The 12,740-nt window shown below is 37.3% G+C and overlaps 1 protein-coding gene and 1 long non-coding RNA gene across 2 annotated transcripts; both read right to left on the bottom strand.

Annotated features, from left to right (window-relative positions):
* Nucleotides 1-2,832: 2,832 nt before the first annotated feature.
* On the bottom strand, nucleotides 2,833-3,765 carry LOC100722922 (olfactory receptor 2A5-like). Its single transcript, XM_003475632.1, has one exon. The coding sequence runs from the start codon at nucleotides 3,763-3,765 to the stop codon at nucleotides 2,833-2,835; it is 933 nt and encodes a 310-aa protein (XP_003475680.1).
* Nucleotides 3,766-10,246: 6,481 nt separating this feature from the next.
* On the bottom strand, nucleotides 10,247-11,848 carry LOC134476258 (uncharacterized). Its single transcript, XR_010047841.1, has 3 exons — nucleotides 11,419-11,848; nucleotides 10,875-11,005; nucleotides 10,247-10,401 (listed from the first exon to the last, which is right to left on the bottom strand). It is a non-coding gene; the product is annotated as an uncharacterized LOC134476258 (long non-coding RNA).
* Between the last annotated feature and the right edge of the window lie 892 nt (nucleotides 11,849-12,740).

The raw sequence follows: 12,740 nt of genomic DNA, 5'->3' as shown, positions 1-12,740 counted from the left end.
GTTGTAGCTTTTAATAACCATTACCCATGTCTGGCCATTGGAAGCTTTTACTGTGAAGATTTTCCTGTGTCTCTGAAGCTCACAGGCTTGGCTACGACTTGAAGATGCTGGCCAAAGGGCTTGCAGGTTCCCCCAACCCCAAGCACAGCATGCTAGGTCTGGCAAGCTTTCCTCTCCTAGTGGTTGAGCAAAACAAGCCCCGTCTGTGTTTTAATCTTACAGAGGATTCAGTGAAAGAAAATTATATTTTTCCTATTCACTCTCAAGATAAAGAAGAATATTCTGCAACTATTTTAAGGACATCACCTAGGTGTCCAAACCCCATTGTGATGGTGAGTCTTGTTTGATAACATGACTGCAATGAGAGACACCCAGGAGATTAATAATGCACACATCCGGGAGTGTCTGGTGGTTATGTGGGACAGGACGTCGTGGGCTACATCTAGTCCCTGGCCCTTTGTCACTGACTCTTCTGGGCTTACTTTGCTTCTTGACTGGGATTAGGTGCTCAGTTTTTCCTGCCAGGCCTTTCTGCCATGGTGCTTGCTTCAGAGCCAGCTGACTCTCTAGACTGAATCTCAGTTAAAGAACCAAAACAATGTTTTCTTCCTTGAGTTGTTTCCTTGGATATTTGATCTCAGTGACAAAACATGGCAAATACTGTACACATCAAAATTATGATAATCATTTGCTTTGTTTTGCTTTTACAGTTCAGGGGTCCATCATTACACAAGCTTGAAGTTTAGTACTGGAAATAGTTCTGTTTGGTTTTCAGATTTGGGTAGGATTTGTGATATCCTGCCCTTCTCTCTCACCCTTTCTTTTCCTTCCTCTCCTTCCTTTCCCCTCTCCTCCCCTCTCATCTCTTTTTTAAATTTGTTTTGGAGCTGGGAATTTAACCCAGGTCTTTACAATCACTAGGTTCTCTTCCACTGAGCTGCATTCCCAGTCTTCGTACCTGTTTTTTAGTAAACATTTTGATCAAGATATTCAGCAAGACATTCAGGGTAACCAGAAAGGCAGAACCTTTCCTCAGAGAAGATGGCAGAAAAGAAATTTCAAGTAAATCAGAGCGAGCAATACATCATCAAATGTTTTGCTTCGAAGAATGGCAAACACCAAAAGGAAACTTGTGAATATTTATACAAAGATTAGGCATGGTAATTTTAAAGCTGGCCAATGAATACTAAGAAGGCAAAGAAAACCATAAAACATACTCATACAACGTTTTATATTGTAAGACTAAAAAGAACCTAGGGTGATTAAAAATGTTCTGAAATGTTTTAGAGCTCTGAGTATTAGAATAGGATTCTCTGGATCTATCAGTCTACATTATCTCTTCCTTCACATGCCAATGATATCTATTATAGAAATGTTATCCTGTCCTGGGGTTATGTTTACTGACAAGTTTGCTCCAGATATGTCTGCCATGTGAAATTATCAGATATGTGATCAGAGTTGAGAGTTAAATTCCTGGTAATCTTGTCTAAAATGAGCATGGCTTTCAGAATATAAAATTAAAATTAGGATTGTTTCATTGTAAAGATGCAAAGTATGCCAATGCAATGTTAACCATTCTCTGTACAAGATGTCTCTGTACGGGCATGTAGAGGGTCAGTACTAAAGCCAGTCTCAGGGACTTGTGCATGACAGGCAGGTGTCCTACAACCGAACAATACTTTGCATCCTCTTGGTGGTACTTTTATTGTGATGTTGTGCTCCAATTCAGATTTTTCACTGTGCGTTTTTGTTTCACAGTCTCAGGTTCAATTTTGTGGTAGATGATGGAAAGATTTTGCTCTGAGTTCATAAATATACAAAAGCAACCATGTACCTTTACACTCCATTGGTTATTAAGTCACAGTAAGTTTTGCATGTTGTATAAAGAAGGACCTAAGTATAGCACCACAGTAATCACAGGGTCTTTTAACTGCAATTAGTCAGCTAGTCTCTGAGTCCTCCATCCTGGTGAAGCCCAGTAACTTTGAATCTGGCAAAACCAGACTAGTTCTAGCTCCAGAATAAGGGCTGGTGAGTGATTTCTTTGTGGCCCTCAGTTTTATAAGCAACCTATTTTTGATTGTAAGTTTTCTTGGAACAAAGCCTCTCTGATTCATTTACATATTTGTATGAGTGCTTTTACCAGAGATGAGCGCTTATGACAGAAGGTAGCTTTGAAAATAATATTTACTGAAGTCCTTTTACAGGAAAATCACTAATTGTTGGTCTAGAGAATGTGTTCCATATTTTTATTAGCTAATCTTGATGAAAAAAACCTTTGCTAGCATTGACTTTCAAATTTTAAAATTTTAGAGGCTTTAATAGATATGCAATAGTATGTCATAGTAGGTTTAACTTATAATTTCTTGCTGAATAGTGGTAGCAAGCAGGATTTTATGCTTATTAGTCACTTACAGATTTTGTATTTGTACTTCTTAATTGTATAATTTAAACACTTTTGTGCTCACCCTTTATTATCTCTGATTGGAAGGAGTTTGTTTTTGGTACCATCTCTAATTCCATTTGGATGTTTATGTAGTTTGAACATTATAATAGTCTGTAGCTTCCATTTCATGTTTTTTGATAATTGGCTTTGAAGAGCTCTGATATTTATCAGCCTTAAACATTTTTGTGGTTTCTCTAATAATTCATTCCTACCAAGATCAAAAGGGCAAGTATCTACTATTTATCAACAGGATTATGCCCTCAGTTTATAAGTACAGGTCTACACCTTTTCATTTCAAGTTAGCCTTTATGCTCTAAGGTGTAAAGAACTGCTGGCTACGGTATTTAACGGGAAGCAAATTCCCCTCCCCAGCCTCATCAAGTCTCTTACAGTGACCTCTGTTTCCATGGTGCCCTCCTCAGGGCATGCTTCACCTCAGCATTCCTCAGGCTGTAGATCAGGGGGTTCAGCATGGGGTTAAAAAGACTGTAAAACAGGGACAGGATCTTCTGTTGCTCCTCAGGATGCTGGGACTTGGGGGCCATGTACATGACAATGGCACTGCCAAAGAAGAGCCCTACCACACAGAGGTGGGATGAGCAGGTGGAGAAGGCCTTCCTCCGGCCCTCCCCTGACTGGATCCTCAGGATGGCACCCAGGATGCGGGTATAAGAGGCCAGAACCAGACACAGGGGCCCCAGTAAGATGAACACACAGGCTGCAAAGATGACGACTTGATTGAGCCTGGTGTCTGTGCAGGCCAGCTTGAGGACAGACAGGATTTCACAGAAGAAGTGATTGATTTGATTAGGCCCACAGAATGGCAGCCTCAGGATAAGGACTAAATGGACAAGGGCCAATAGGAAGCTAAGTGCCCACGAAGTGGCAGCCAAGACAGCACACACCCTCCAGTTCATGATGACCATGTAATGTAAAGGGTAACAAATGGCCACATAACGATCGTAGGACATCACCACCAAGATCAGGCACTCTACATGAGCAAAAGCCAAGTATAAAAATGTCTGCATTATGCATGGAACAAAGAAGATGGTTCTTCTTCGGGTCACAAGACTCACCAACATCTTGGGGACATTGTTTGAAGCATAGGATATATCCACAAGAGCAAGGTGTGAAAGAAAAAAGTACATGGGGGTGTGCAGTCTGGGGTCCAGGCAAATGACCCCAAGGATGAGTCCATTCCCCAGAAGTGTGCAAAGATAGAGGAGAGAAAAAAGTCCAAAGAGGACATGCTCCAGTGCTGGGTCAGTCTGAAATCCCAAGAGGGTGACCTCTGTGATGCGTGTCTGGTTGCTGCCCATGCTCTTGTGACAAAAACCTCATCTCTTACAAGATGTGATGGTCAGAGCTGTGAAGCAAGGGCATCAGATATTTAGTGACTGTTACAGAGAGAGCATGTACAATTGTGTCACTTATGGTGTATCTCTTAGAATTTGTCTTCACCTGTGTTTCAAATACCAACTCAGCATGACCATTAGAATGACAAAAGGAACACATACCAGTGCAACAGCAAGCAAATAAATACATATATCAATATTATTCTCATATATATTAATATTAATATAATGATATCTATTTAATGTACTCTATATTGCAGGATATACTTATACACATAGATGCTTGCATTGATTTGTAGAATTTATGTGATCTCGCTTTCCTTTCAGAGTGGACATCTTGGTTATTAAGAACTTTGAAATGAAATGATGTCAACAATATTCTACAGCAGAGGAAGTTTCCTTTTCTGAGCTTGATTGCTTCTGAGGACAAGAAGTGATCACATCTTTATATGTTTGCTCTGTGGTCACTTATCTTTTCTCACAGTTCAGATGTCTGAGTAAGTTCTAGATTTTTGAAGTTGCTCAAAAACTCCCAAAGGCCTTTCTTACTGGCATCTATCCAGGATTTTCCGAGAGTACCTTCTCCTGTTTTCCAATTCCTGTGGTGAGTTTTATTTATTTACTTTTTCATTTGTGCTTGAAACTAAAATTTAGCCATAGATTAAAAAGTTCTTTGGCTATATACAATGTCTGCGAGCAATATTTTAAGAACTCTTAAGAATTATGATATTTCTGCATTCTTTTAAAATAAGAAACTCAAATGGGAAACCGATCCATGTGAACAGTATTTACATTAAAAATGAGAGCTCTGGGGTTGTCCTATTTTTGGTACTTCTCTTTTTCTTGATGTAATACAATGAAAGTCACAGATTTGGTCCTTGATTTTTATTGTGGTAGAATCTTTTTATTTTAATTGTATCCTCACAGTTCTGACATCTCTAATTGACATCAAACTCTGCCCACTTTTTGCCTCCTCCCACGATCCTAGCCAGAAGCCTATTGAGTTCCCGTGGACTTTGAGCAGGTCATAGAGATGGGAATGGTGGAATTAGTGCTGAGTTTTTTCCAGGGACCTCTGCTCTGGAAAGCCCTGAGTCTGCTCCACCACCAGAGAAAGACAAACAAGGAAAGAGAACAATAGATTCACTTAGAAGCCATGTGAGCAGGGATGTCTCTTTCAACTTGCTTCACATTTCTTCATCAACATCTGAATCTTCATTTTTAAATCATGCTGAAGTTTTATATGCAACAGAGTATTTTCAAACATTATTTCAATATTCATTCTTTAGTGAAAATTTAGAACCCTCATGATTCCCCATTATGTGGCCTTGAAACCTTATAAAGTTTTCACTTATTAATTGGAAAGACTTTATTCTGGCCTTCTTGATATGGAAATATTTGAAGCTATAGTATACTAAGTTGTATTCAAATATTTCATGGAAAAAGACAGACACTATGGTAACTACTATTAAGTTGGGTTATTTGGTGGTGAAGCACTAGGTTGCTGAAACTGTCATTATTTGACCTGTATTGTTATGTTGTTATGTCCTCTTTTATCTCAATTTCTCCCTTATTCATTAAAAAATTATTTAGTTATTTTTATGGTTTTTTTTAATTGAGGGGAAAAATTTTAAAAATTAGCAGGATATATAGTAGTAACTTTTTTTGATTTCCTAGTAACTTGTTTTGAAGTCCTGTAATACTCCCACTATCTTGGTTTGACTGATTAGACTCTGTTCCATTCTGTATGATAGTATCAAGTTTGAGGGTATAGGCAACTACTTTAAAGGCAAAAAGATTCACTATGATGCCCATTCTGATTTGACTATTATCTCCTTTCGAAGTCCTGTAATGTTTACAATGTTTAAGTTTTATTCGTCTTGTTCTCTACTGTTTTGTTCAACGTTATAATACCTAATGAGATAGACAATTCTTTTTAAGGAAACAAGAGACATTATGTTAACCATTGTTGATAACCTTGTACTCCGTTTTTACATCAAGTACTGTGTCTATCCTTGGTTTTGAATGACAGCTTTGTTTTGCCATATTTGACTTTATTCTCTTCCAAAAAAAGTAATAAGAAATAAGGTATAATAAAACCCAAAATGTGTAAATTTTGTTGTAAAAAAAGAGAGGAAAAAAAGTGTTCTAAAGGATACAACTGCAAGTGTGTTTAGGGGTGTTAAATAGCTGACCATATTAATGTTTTTGGTTGGATCATTGAACACAACTGTTTGCAGTCTCTGTGTTTGAATGTTCACTTTGTATGCTTTGATACTGTGACTTGAGCAACTATCTCTAAGATGATAATGTGTAATCTATTAACTGGTGATTTTGTTACAGTTTTTTTTTGTAGTTCTGTATCACTTGTACCCTTACACCGCTTTGTTTTGTTTTGTTTTTTCTCTTTTTCCTTTTAAATAAAATTTAAAAAAAACTTAGATCCTCAAATATACACACTTATCTATAAACAGATTTGAATGGAGTTATACAGGCACTAGTTACTATTTTCACTTACGACAATGTTTTCTGTATTAAAAATGCATTGTATGTGATAAAGCAAATGAATATTAACTTATGTAAAATATTACATGAAAGCAAAACAGAGTTTTTAATATCATAATTACTGAATGTTTTACTGCCCCAAATGGGTTACACGGCCTGTTCTGTTTATTTCTAGCTAAAAATCAAGGACACAACAGTTTGGAAAGATAGTTTTTTGATGAGACATAGGAGACTCACAGGAGGAAAGATGGCTTTGAAACTTAAAAAGAAAGGACAGAAGCTGAGCCCCAGGGGAGCCAGCCTGCTTGAGAGAGTGTGCTGGACCCACATGGGGACAAGGCCACAGGGCTCTCGCTTGGAAGAGAGGTTCTCTTGGTGCCTGCACCTGGCCAAGGTTCTGGCATCTTGGCAATCATAAAGGAAAGCTATTGGATTCCACTTGTGAAATGGTTAGAATTGTTAGGGTAAACAAAGTTCATAATAAAACAGACTGAAATGATAGTTTGCCATATGACTTTTCAAAGGAAATTTCTGAAAGGAGGAAGTATAAACTATTTCTAAAAGACAAAAATAAGTGGGCAGCAGGCACAGCTGGGAGAAGCAGCCAGCCCAGCCCTCATGTGCACTCCAGCTACCCTGAGGACTCTCACACAGGCAACCAGCATGGGCAGGGAGATACAGTCAGCCCAGCCCCCCATGCATGCATGCATGCAGGCCACCATCAACATCTGTGGCAGGTAGCAAGTGTGAGCCAGGAGAACCAGCCAGCCATGCCTTGGAGATGCTGAGAATGTCTAGAGAAGCCAACTCCACACCCCACTGTCTCTTGCGGAACCTAGGTTAGCAGAAATCCAGGGGCCTAACCTATACCCTTACACTGTGGATGTATAGCCCTAGTGGGATGTGCATGGAACCCTACCAACTGCTCATATGATGGAACCCAGGAAAATGCCCAAATGAAAGAATGAAAGGCAACCTATGGCCTGCAGCCCAAACAGAAGAAATCCAAGAGACATAGATATGGAAGAAAGTGAAAGTTGCACACCTGAAATTTCTAGGATAAATGCAACCAAAGTAAAGAAACTACTTCATGAGGCTATAAGAGGAATCAGATCAGAAATAATATCTCAGGTAAAAGAAGAAATTATTAACATAATAAAAGGGTTTAATTTCTAAAGATATATATATATATATATATATATATATATATATATATATATAGAGAAGCATAGGAGAATGAGGGAAACTTGAATGAACATTATAGAGAAGAATTGGAATGCATGAAACAGACTCAAAGTGATATGCAGGAACTTGAAAACTCCACTGAAAGCTGGAAAGGTTGCTTGAAAAAAATGGACGATAGACTTTCCGCCCTTGATGACAGGATGGCAGCTAGCAATTGCATAAGGAAAGATCTTTAAATAATAAGGAACCAGGAAATAACAATTCAATGGCTGCAAGATGATGCAAAGAAAAATAATTTAAGAATGATAGATGAAAAAGAAAAAGTTAACACAAATGACTTAAAGAGACTATATAGAGAAATAATAGAGAACTACCCAAGCTTGGGAAAAGAACTAGATATACAGATAAGTGAGGCATGTAGAACTCCAACTAGTTATACCCGAATAAATCTACACACATACATGTAATAATCAAGACCTCAAATATTCATCACAGGAATAGAATATTAAAAGCTATTGGAGGAAAGAAACAGATCACTTATAAAGGAAGCCCCATCAGAATCACAGCATACTTCTCGTTATAAACTAAGTTAAGAAGTGCTTGGAGTAAAATACTTCAAAACCTGAAAGAAAACATTTCCTAACACCTATTGATGTATCCTGTAAACTATCTTTCAAAATTGATAGAGAAATAAGATACTTCCATGGCGAAGAACTACTGAAGGAATTCAGGACCACCAAACCAACCCTACAAAGAGTACTGAAGGGTGTTCTAGAAAGAGATAAACGTAACACTGGTCCCAGGATTGGAAGCAAAGTGACATCATGTAGTGGGGCAATCAATTCAATGGAGGGGAAAAGTAGGGAGCCAATAGCAGGAAAAAAGCAAGGCAGAGAAGAGCCATGCATGTTGACCATAACCATTAGTGTAGATGGACAAGATTCACCAATAAAAAAACACAGGCTGAGTGGAGCAAGAAACAAGATCCACGAATACATAGTATACAAGAAACACATTAACTTGAAAGGAAATTCACAGATTGAAAGTCAAAGGAGAGAAAATAATGCTTCATGTGCTAGGAAACCAGAAAAGGCAGACAGCTTACATATCAACCACAGAACAGATGAGAAATGTGTGACATTTTTATATAATGGAAAGCTACTCAGCTATAAAGAAAATTGTGAAGCTCTTGTAGCTAAATGGATGAAACCTGTGATCATACTCTTGGGTGAAATGGTTCAAACTCACATAGGTTCACACCATGTTGTTTCCCTAGTATACAAAACTAGTTTGTGTACAAAATGTACAATAGATATTGTGAAAATGAAAGGGGAAGTCATGTCTGAAAAAAGAAGGCAATAACTATTGTTAATTCCCAATTATTTTGTTTTAAAACACTGTATCATTTTATTGTTTTATATTGATTGGTATTATTCTGTTTTGTTTGGTTTGATTTTATTATATCTGATGGCATGGGCAGTTATTTTGAAGAAAACAAGTTATATTATGGTAACCAATGGTAACCATTGTTGATTTCCTGCTATCTTGTTTTGAAGTCCTGTGTCACTTTCACTGTTTTGATTGGCTTTTTTCTGTTTTATTTTGTTTTTATTATTTTTGAAAAAGACAAGAATAGATCAGGGAGCAAATAGAATTCTTAATGAAACAACCATCTGCATCCCCCTACATTATATCCAGACAGATCTGTGTGTCACTTGGACTTTTTAACACTTTCCTAGCAAAAGTCACAAAGGGATATACCTTACACACACACAGATGGCTCATCAGCTCAGTTGTGAAGCCAAGGAAACTTAAAAATACGTAGTCCTGTAAAAGTGAAAGCTTCTTCTCTTAATTATTGGCACTGTTTTGTATTTCATTGTTCAATTAGTGAGATGTTTTTCTCTTTGAAAAAGACTGTGTCAGAGAGAATGAAGACATGGATGGCTTAAATGAATACTTCTCTAGCTAAGCATTACAAAGTGACCTTGAATGAGCAAATGAAGAAAAACTTGTATGGGTATGTTTCTCTCCTCTTACATAGCATGAAAAATGGGCAGAGATGGATGAAAACATGATCTCTGAGAAAGACATGAAATAAAAACTGTTAATAATGTCCCTAGCCAGCCAGTTTGATTCTGAATTAGAAACTATATATTTGAAAAAAAATTTAAACCTCATTATTTTTATGGTTTCCAAGATTAAAGCAGATAGTTAAAGTGTTGATGAAGAAAAAGTACATAATACTGATATTTCTCTGTTTTTGTTTTTTGGAACCAAAAAGTGAAATGACCTCATGCATACCAGACAGGTACTTGTATCACTGAGCTAAACTCCCAGCCTAACACTATCTCTTAACAGCTTAATACATGTTATCTATTATTAACAGGATAGCAGAGACCACAAATATAAGGGAAAAAGTTAAATCCTTGGGATTAAAAACCAAACAATCAATATCGCACTACAAACTCTTTCCCACTTAGTTTTTCCCATTTACCCATTTGCCCTTCTTTCTGCACATTCTGAAATTTTAACTAAAAATAAACTTTACTTCCATTAGTTTTTAATTGTGATTTTAAATTTTAAAAGGTATCTAAAGACATATAATTCATTAAAGTAATGTCACTCCTGTGTTAAAGAAAATGCAAAATTTTAAAATCACTAGTATTTCTGCTATTTTGAATATCTAAGAGAGGCCATAGATAGTATAAATTCTACTGAACCTTTGCAACTACTCGGAAGTACTTACCATTTCAGTAGTTACTTTGACACTCAGCTGGATCCCGACGAATTTCACAATTTAAAAATGATGAATGACTCCACAGCCTCATTGTCGGGGGTGCATTTCTCTCTTTCTTAGATTCTCGCTTTTTATCTTCTTGGTGTTGCTACCTGCCTAATTTCCTCCATCTGAAAAATAGAACCAATAATTCATGCTACCTCATAGTGTAGTTATGAGGATTAAATGAGTCAATGTAACTCTCACAAGATATTTAAATGTGTGCTGGTATTTGTATTATCATTATTAGAGATTTGAGGTTCATAATTGGAGAGTAAATTTTGGGTCTAATAGTCATAAGCAACATGTTATGTGCTTTCCAGCTCCTCTGATGAAATGAGGAACAAAAGAGAATGCTGGCTTTCCTGTGGAAGAGGACCTGATCTCTCTCCTGCACACTGAAAAGTGTTCTGAAGGAGGAGAAGAGTCTCCTGATGCTCACAGGCGTGGGCAGCTAGCAATAAAAGAGGAAGAACATTCTGAAGACAAACACACCACCAAACTCCTCTGTCCTCAGGGCTTTTATTTTTAAGGGAAGGCCCCTGGACCACACAGCCTGGACATTCTTTGTAGCCAGTTTGACTATATCCCATGTGAGTGTTACCTGACTCTTCTCTGCCACTGTCATGACAAAGCCAAGAGCTTCCACAGGATAAAGGGAGCATGTATAGAAGGTCCAAGATAATGAGACAAACACTGGTCACAAGATGGGTCATCAGTGCATCAGGTCAGGATCTGGTGAGAAATAGAGCCAAAGTTCAGTAGAATCCCATGCAGCAAAGCATTTTGTCACAAACACCTGGAGCCTCAAGTTTCATTTGCCTTACTTTACCTCCTTCCCACCTGAGGACCATATCTGAGGACAAATAAACCAGAGGCATGACTGTATTTTTCTTCAAACATAGCCTGACACTTGGGAGAAATGTCAAGTAGAGGAAAAACAATACTGCAGTTGGGAATCATTTTGCTCTCTACAGGGCCCTCCCTGGGAGACAGGGCCCAGACTCAGAGCTCCTTGAATACACTGACTTCTGCAAATTAGACCTTTGTTATCACCCTTTGAATATAACGCACTCCCTTCAGACATAAATAATGAACCAGAGGCAGAAAAACATGGCATTGTCTCTATTCACACCCCTCCCCATGACCTCAAGAGAACTGAAGAATTTGCTCCTTTCCAGTCCACAGGTGAGGTAATGAGAAATCTGTCATGTTTATTTTCCCTGTTTTTTCTATAAGTCCTTGGAATGTGTTTGTCTGTAGTTGAGTGGAGTCACGATTTCTGTAAAAGAGAAAAGATGGGGTACAGAAAATTTAAGGATATCATAAGTTAAACTGTCTCAAAAGTTTTATATTTTATCAATCTTAAAATCACCAATGCCTGAGCACATAACCTGTCATGGTGGTCACAGGTCCCAAAGACCATCTTCAGGCTTCACCACAGAGATGATGGCTTTTCCCAAAGGAGAATAATGACTGCAAAATAATCTCTCCAAATTTCTCAAATTGATTTTTCATTAACATATAGAATTAAATGGGTGAATTGTGTGGTACATGTCACTTCAAAAAAGTGGTCTCTGGTTGCTTTTTACTTAATCCTCATGTGTGGCACAAATAGTTTGATAATTTACAAAGAAAATAACAAGTACACAATATCACAGAGAAATTTTCTTAAAGGATTAGGATTAAAGCTCATAAGACATTTTTTTATAGCAGAGAAAAAACAAAATGTTTCTGCCCAGGGAACTACACAAAGAAAAATTTTGGGGGATAGTGCTGCGCTGTTATGGGATCAGGAAGGTGCAGCATCACAAAGACCTACAACGACAATAGGAAGACATAAAATATGTCAACTGTGCCCTACCAGAAAGAACAGGGAAACAAAACACGTGTGCTCTCAGTGTAAGTGGTGCTTGCGTATGGAACATGCAGTTATCATGTGAAAAGACAGCTTTGGGTAACAAAGTTGAAGTAAAGCTTATTTTTGTGGTAGAGTTCTATTGTTGTCTTCATTGGTGTTCATAGTGGAATTTATTTCTGATGTTATCTTTTAGATATTATAAGGAAGTACACAACTGATGTGAAGACGTTGATGTTTCTTATGCACAATACATAGTAAGAATTTAATAATTTAATTTATTGATATTTTATGTTCCTGTTAACTACATACTGTATAAGGTAATATAAAACTTCTGAAAATCAACAAGATCCCTGAGATGCCAATTATGTCTTAGAAAACAGCCAGGAAAGCAAAAAGGCATCTACCATCACTATAGGTAATGCATGTGTATAGAGCATGTTTCTGTCATGTGTGCAGGTTGGCTTAGGTATGAAAATTGAAGTAAAGAATATGTTTTTGTAGAGTGCTTTTGGTATTTTCATTTTAGTTCATATGGGAATTTATTTCTGATATTCTATTTTAGACTTTGTACACCAAAAACCAGTTGATGCTGAAAATTTTGATGCTTTA

This window comes from Cavia porcellus, unplaced genomic scaffold (assembly GCF_034190915.1).
Source record: "Cavia porcellus strain 051 isolate PalLab524CR breed Dunkin Hartley unplaced genomic scaffold, mCavPor4.1 scaffold_6, whole genome shotgun sequence".
Lineage (NCBI taxonomy): Eukaryota > Metazoa > Chordata > Mammalia > Rodentia > Caviidae > Cavia > Cavia porcellus.
This window is presented reverse-complemented; position numbering and strand designations above follow the sequence as displayed.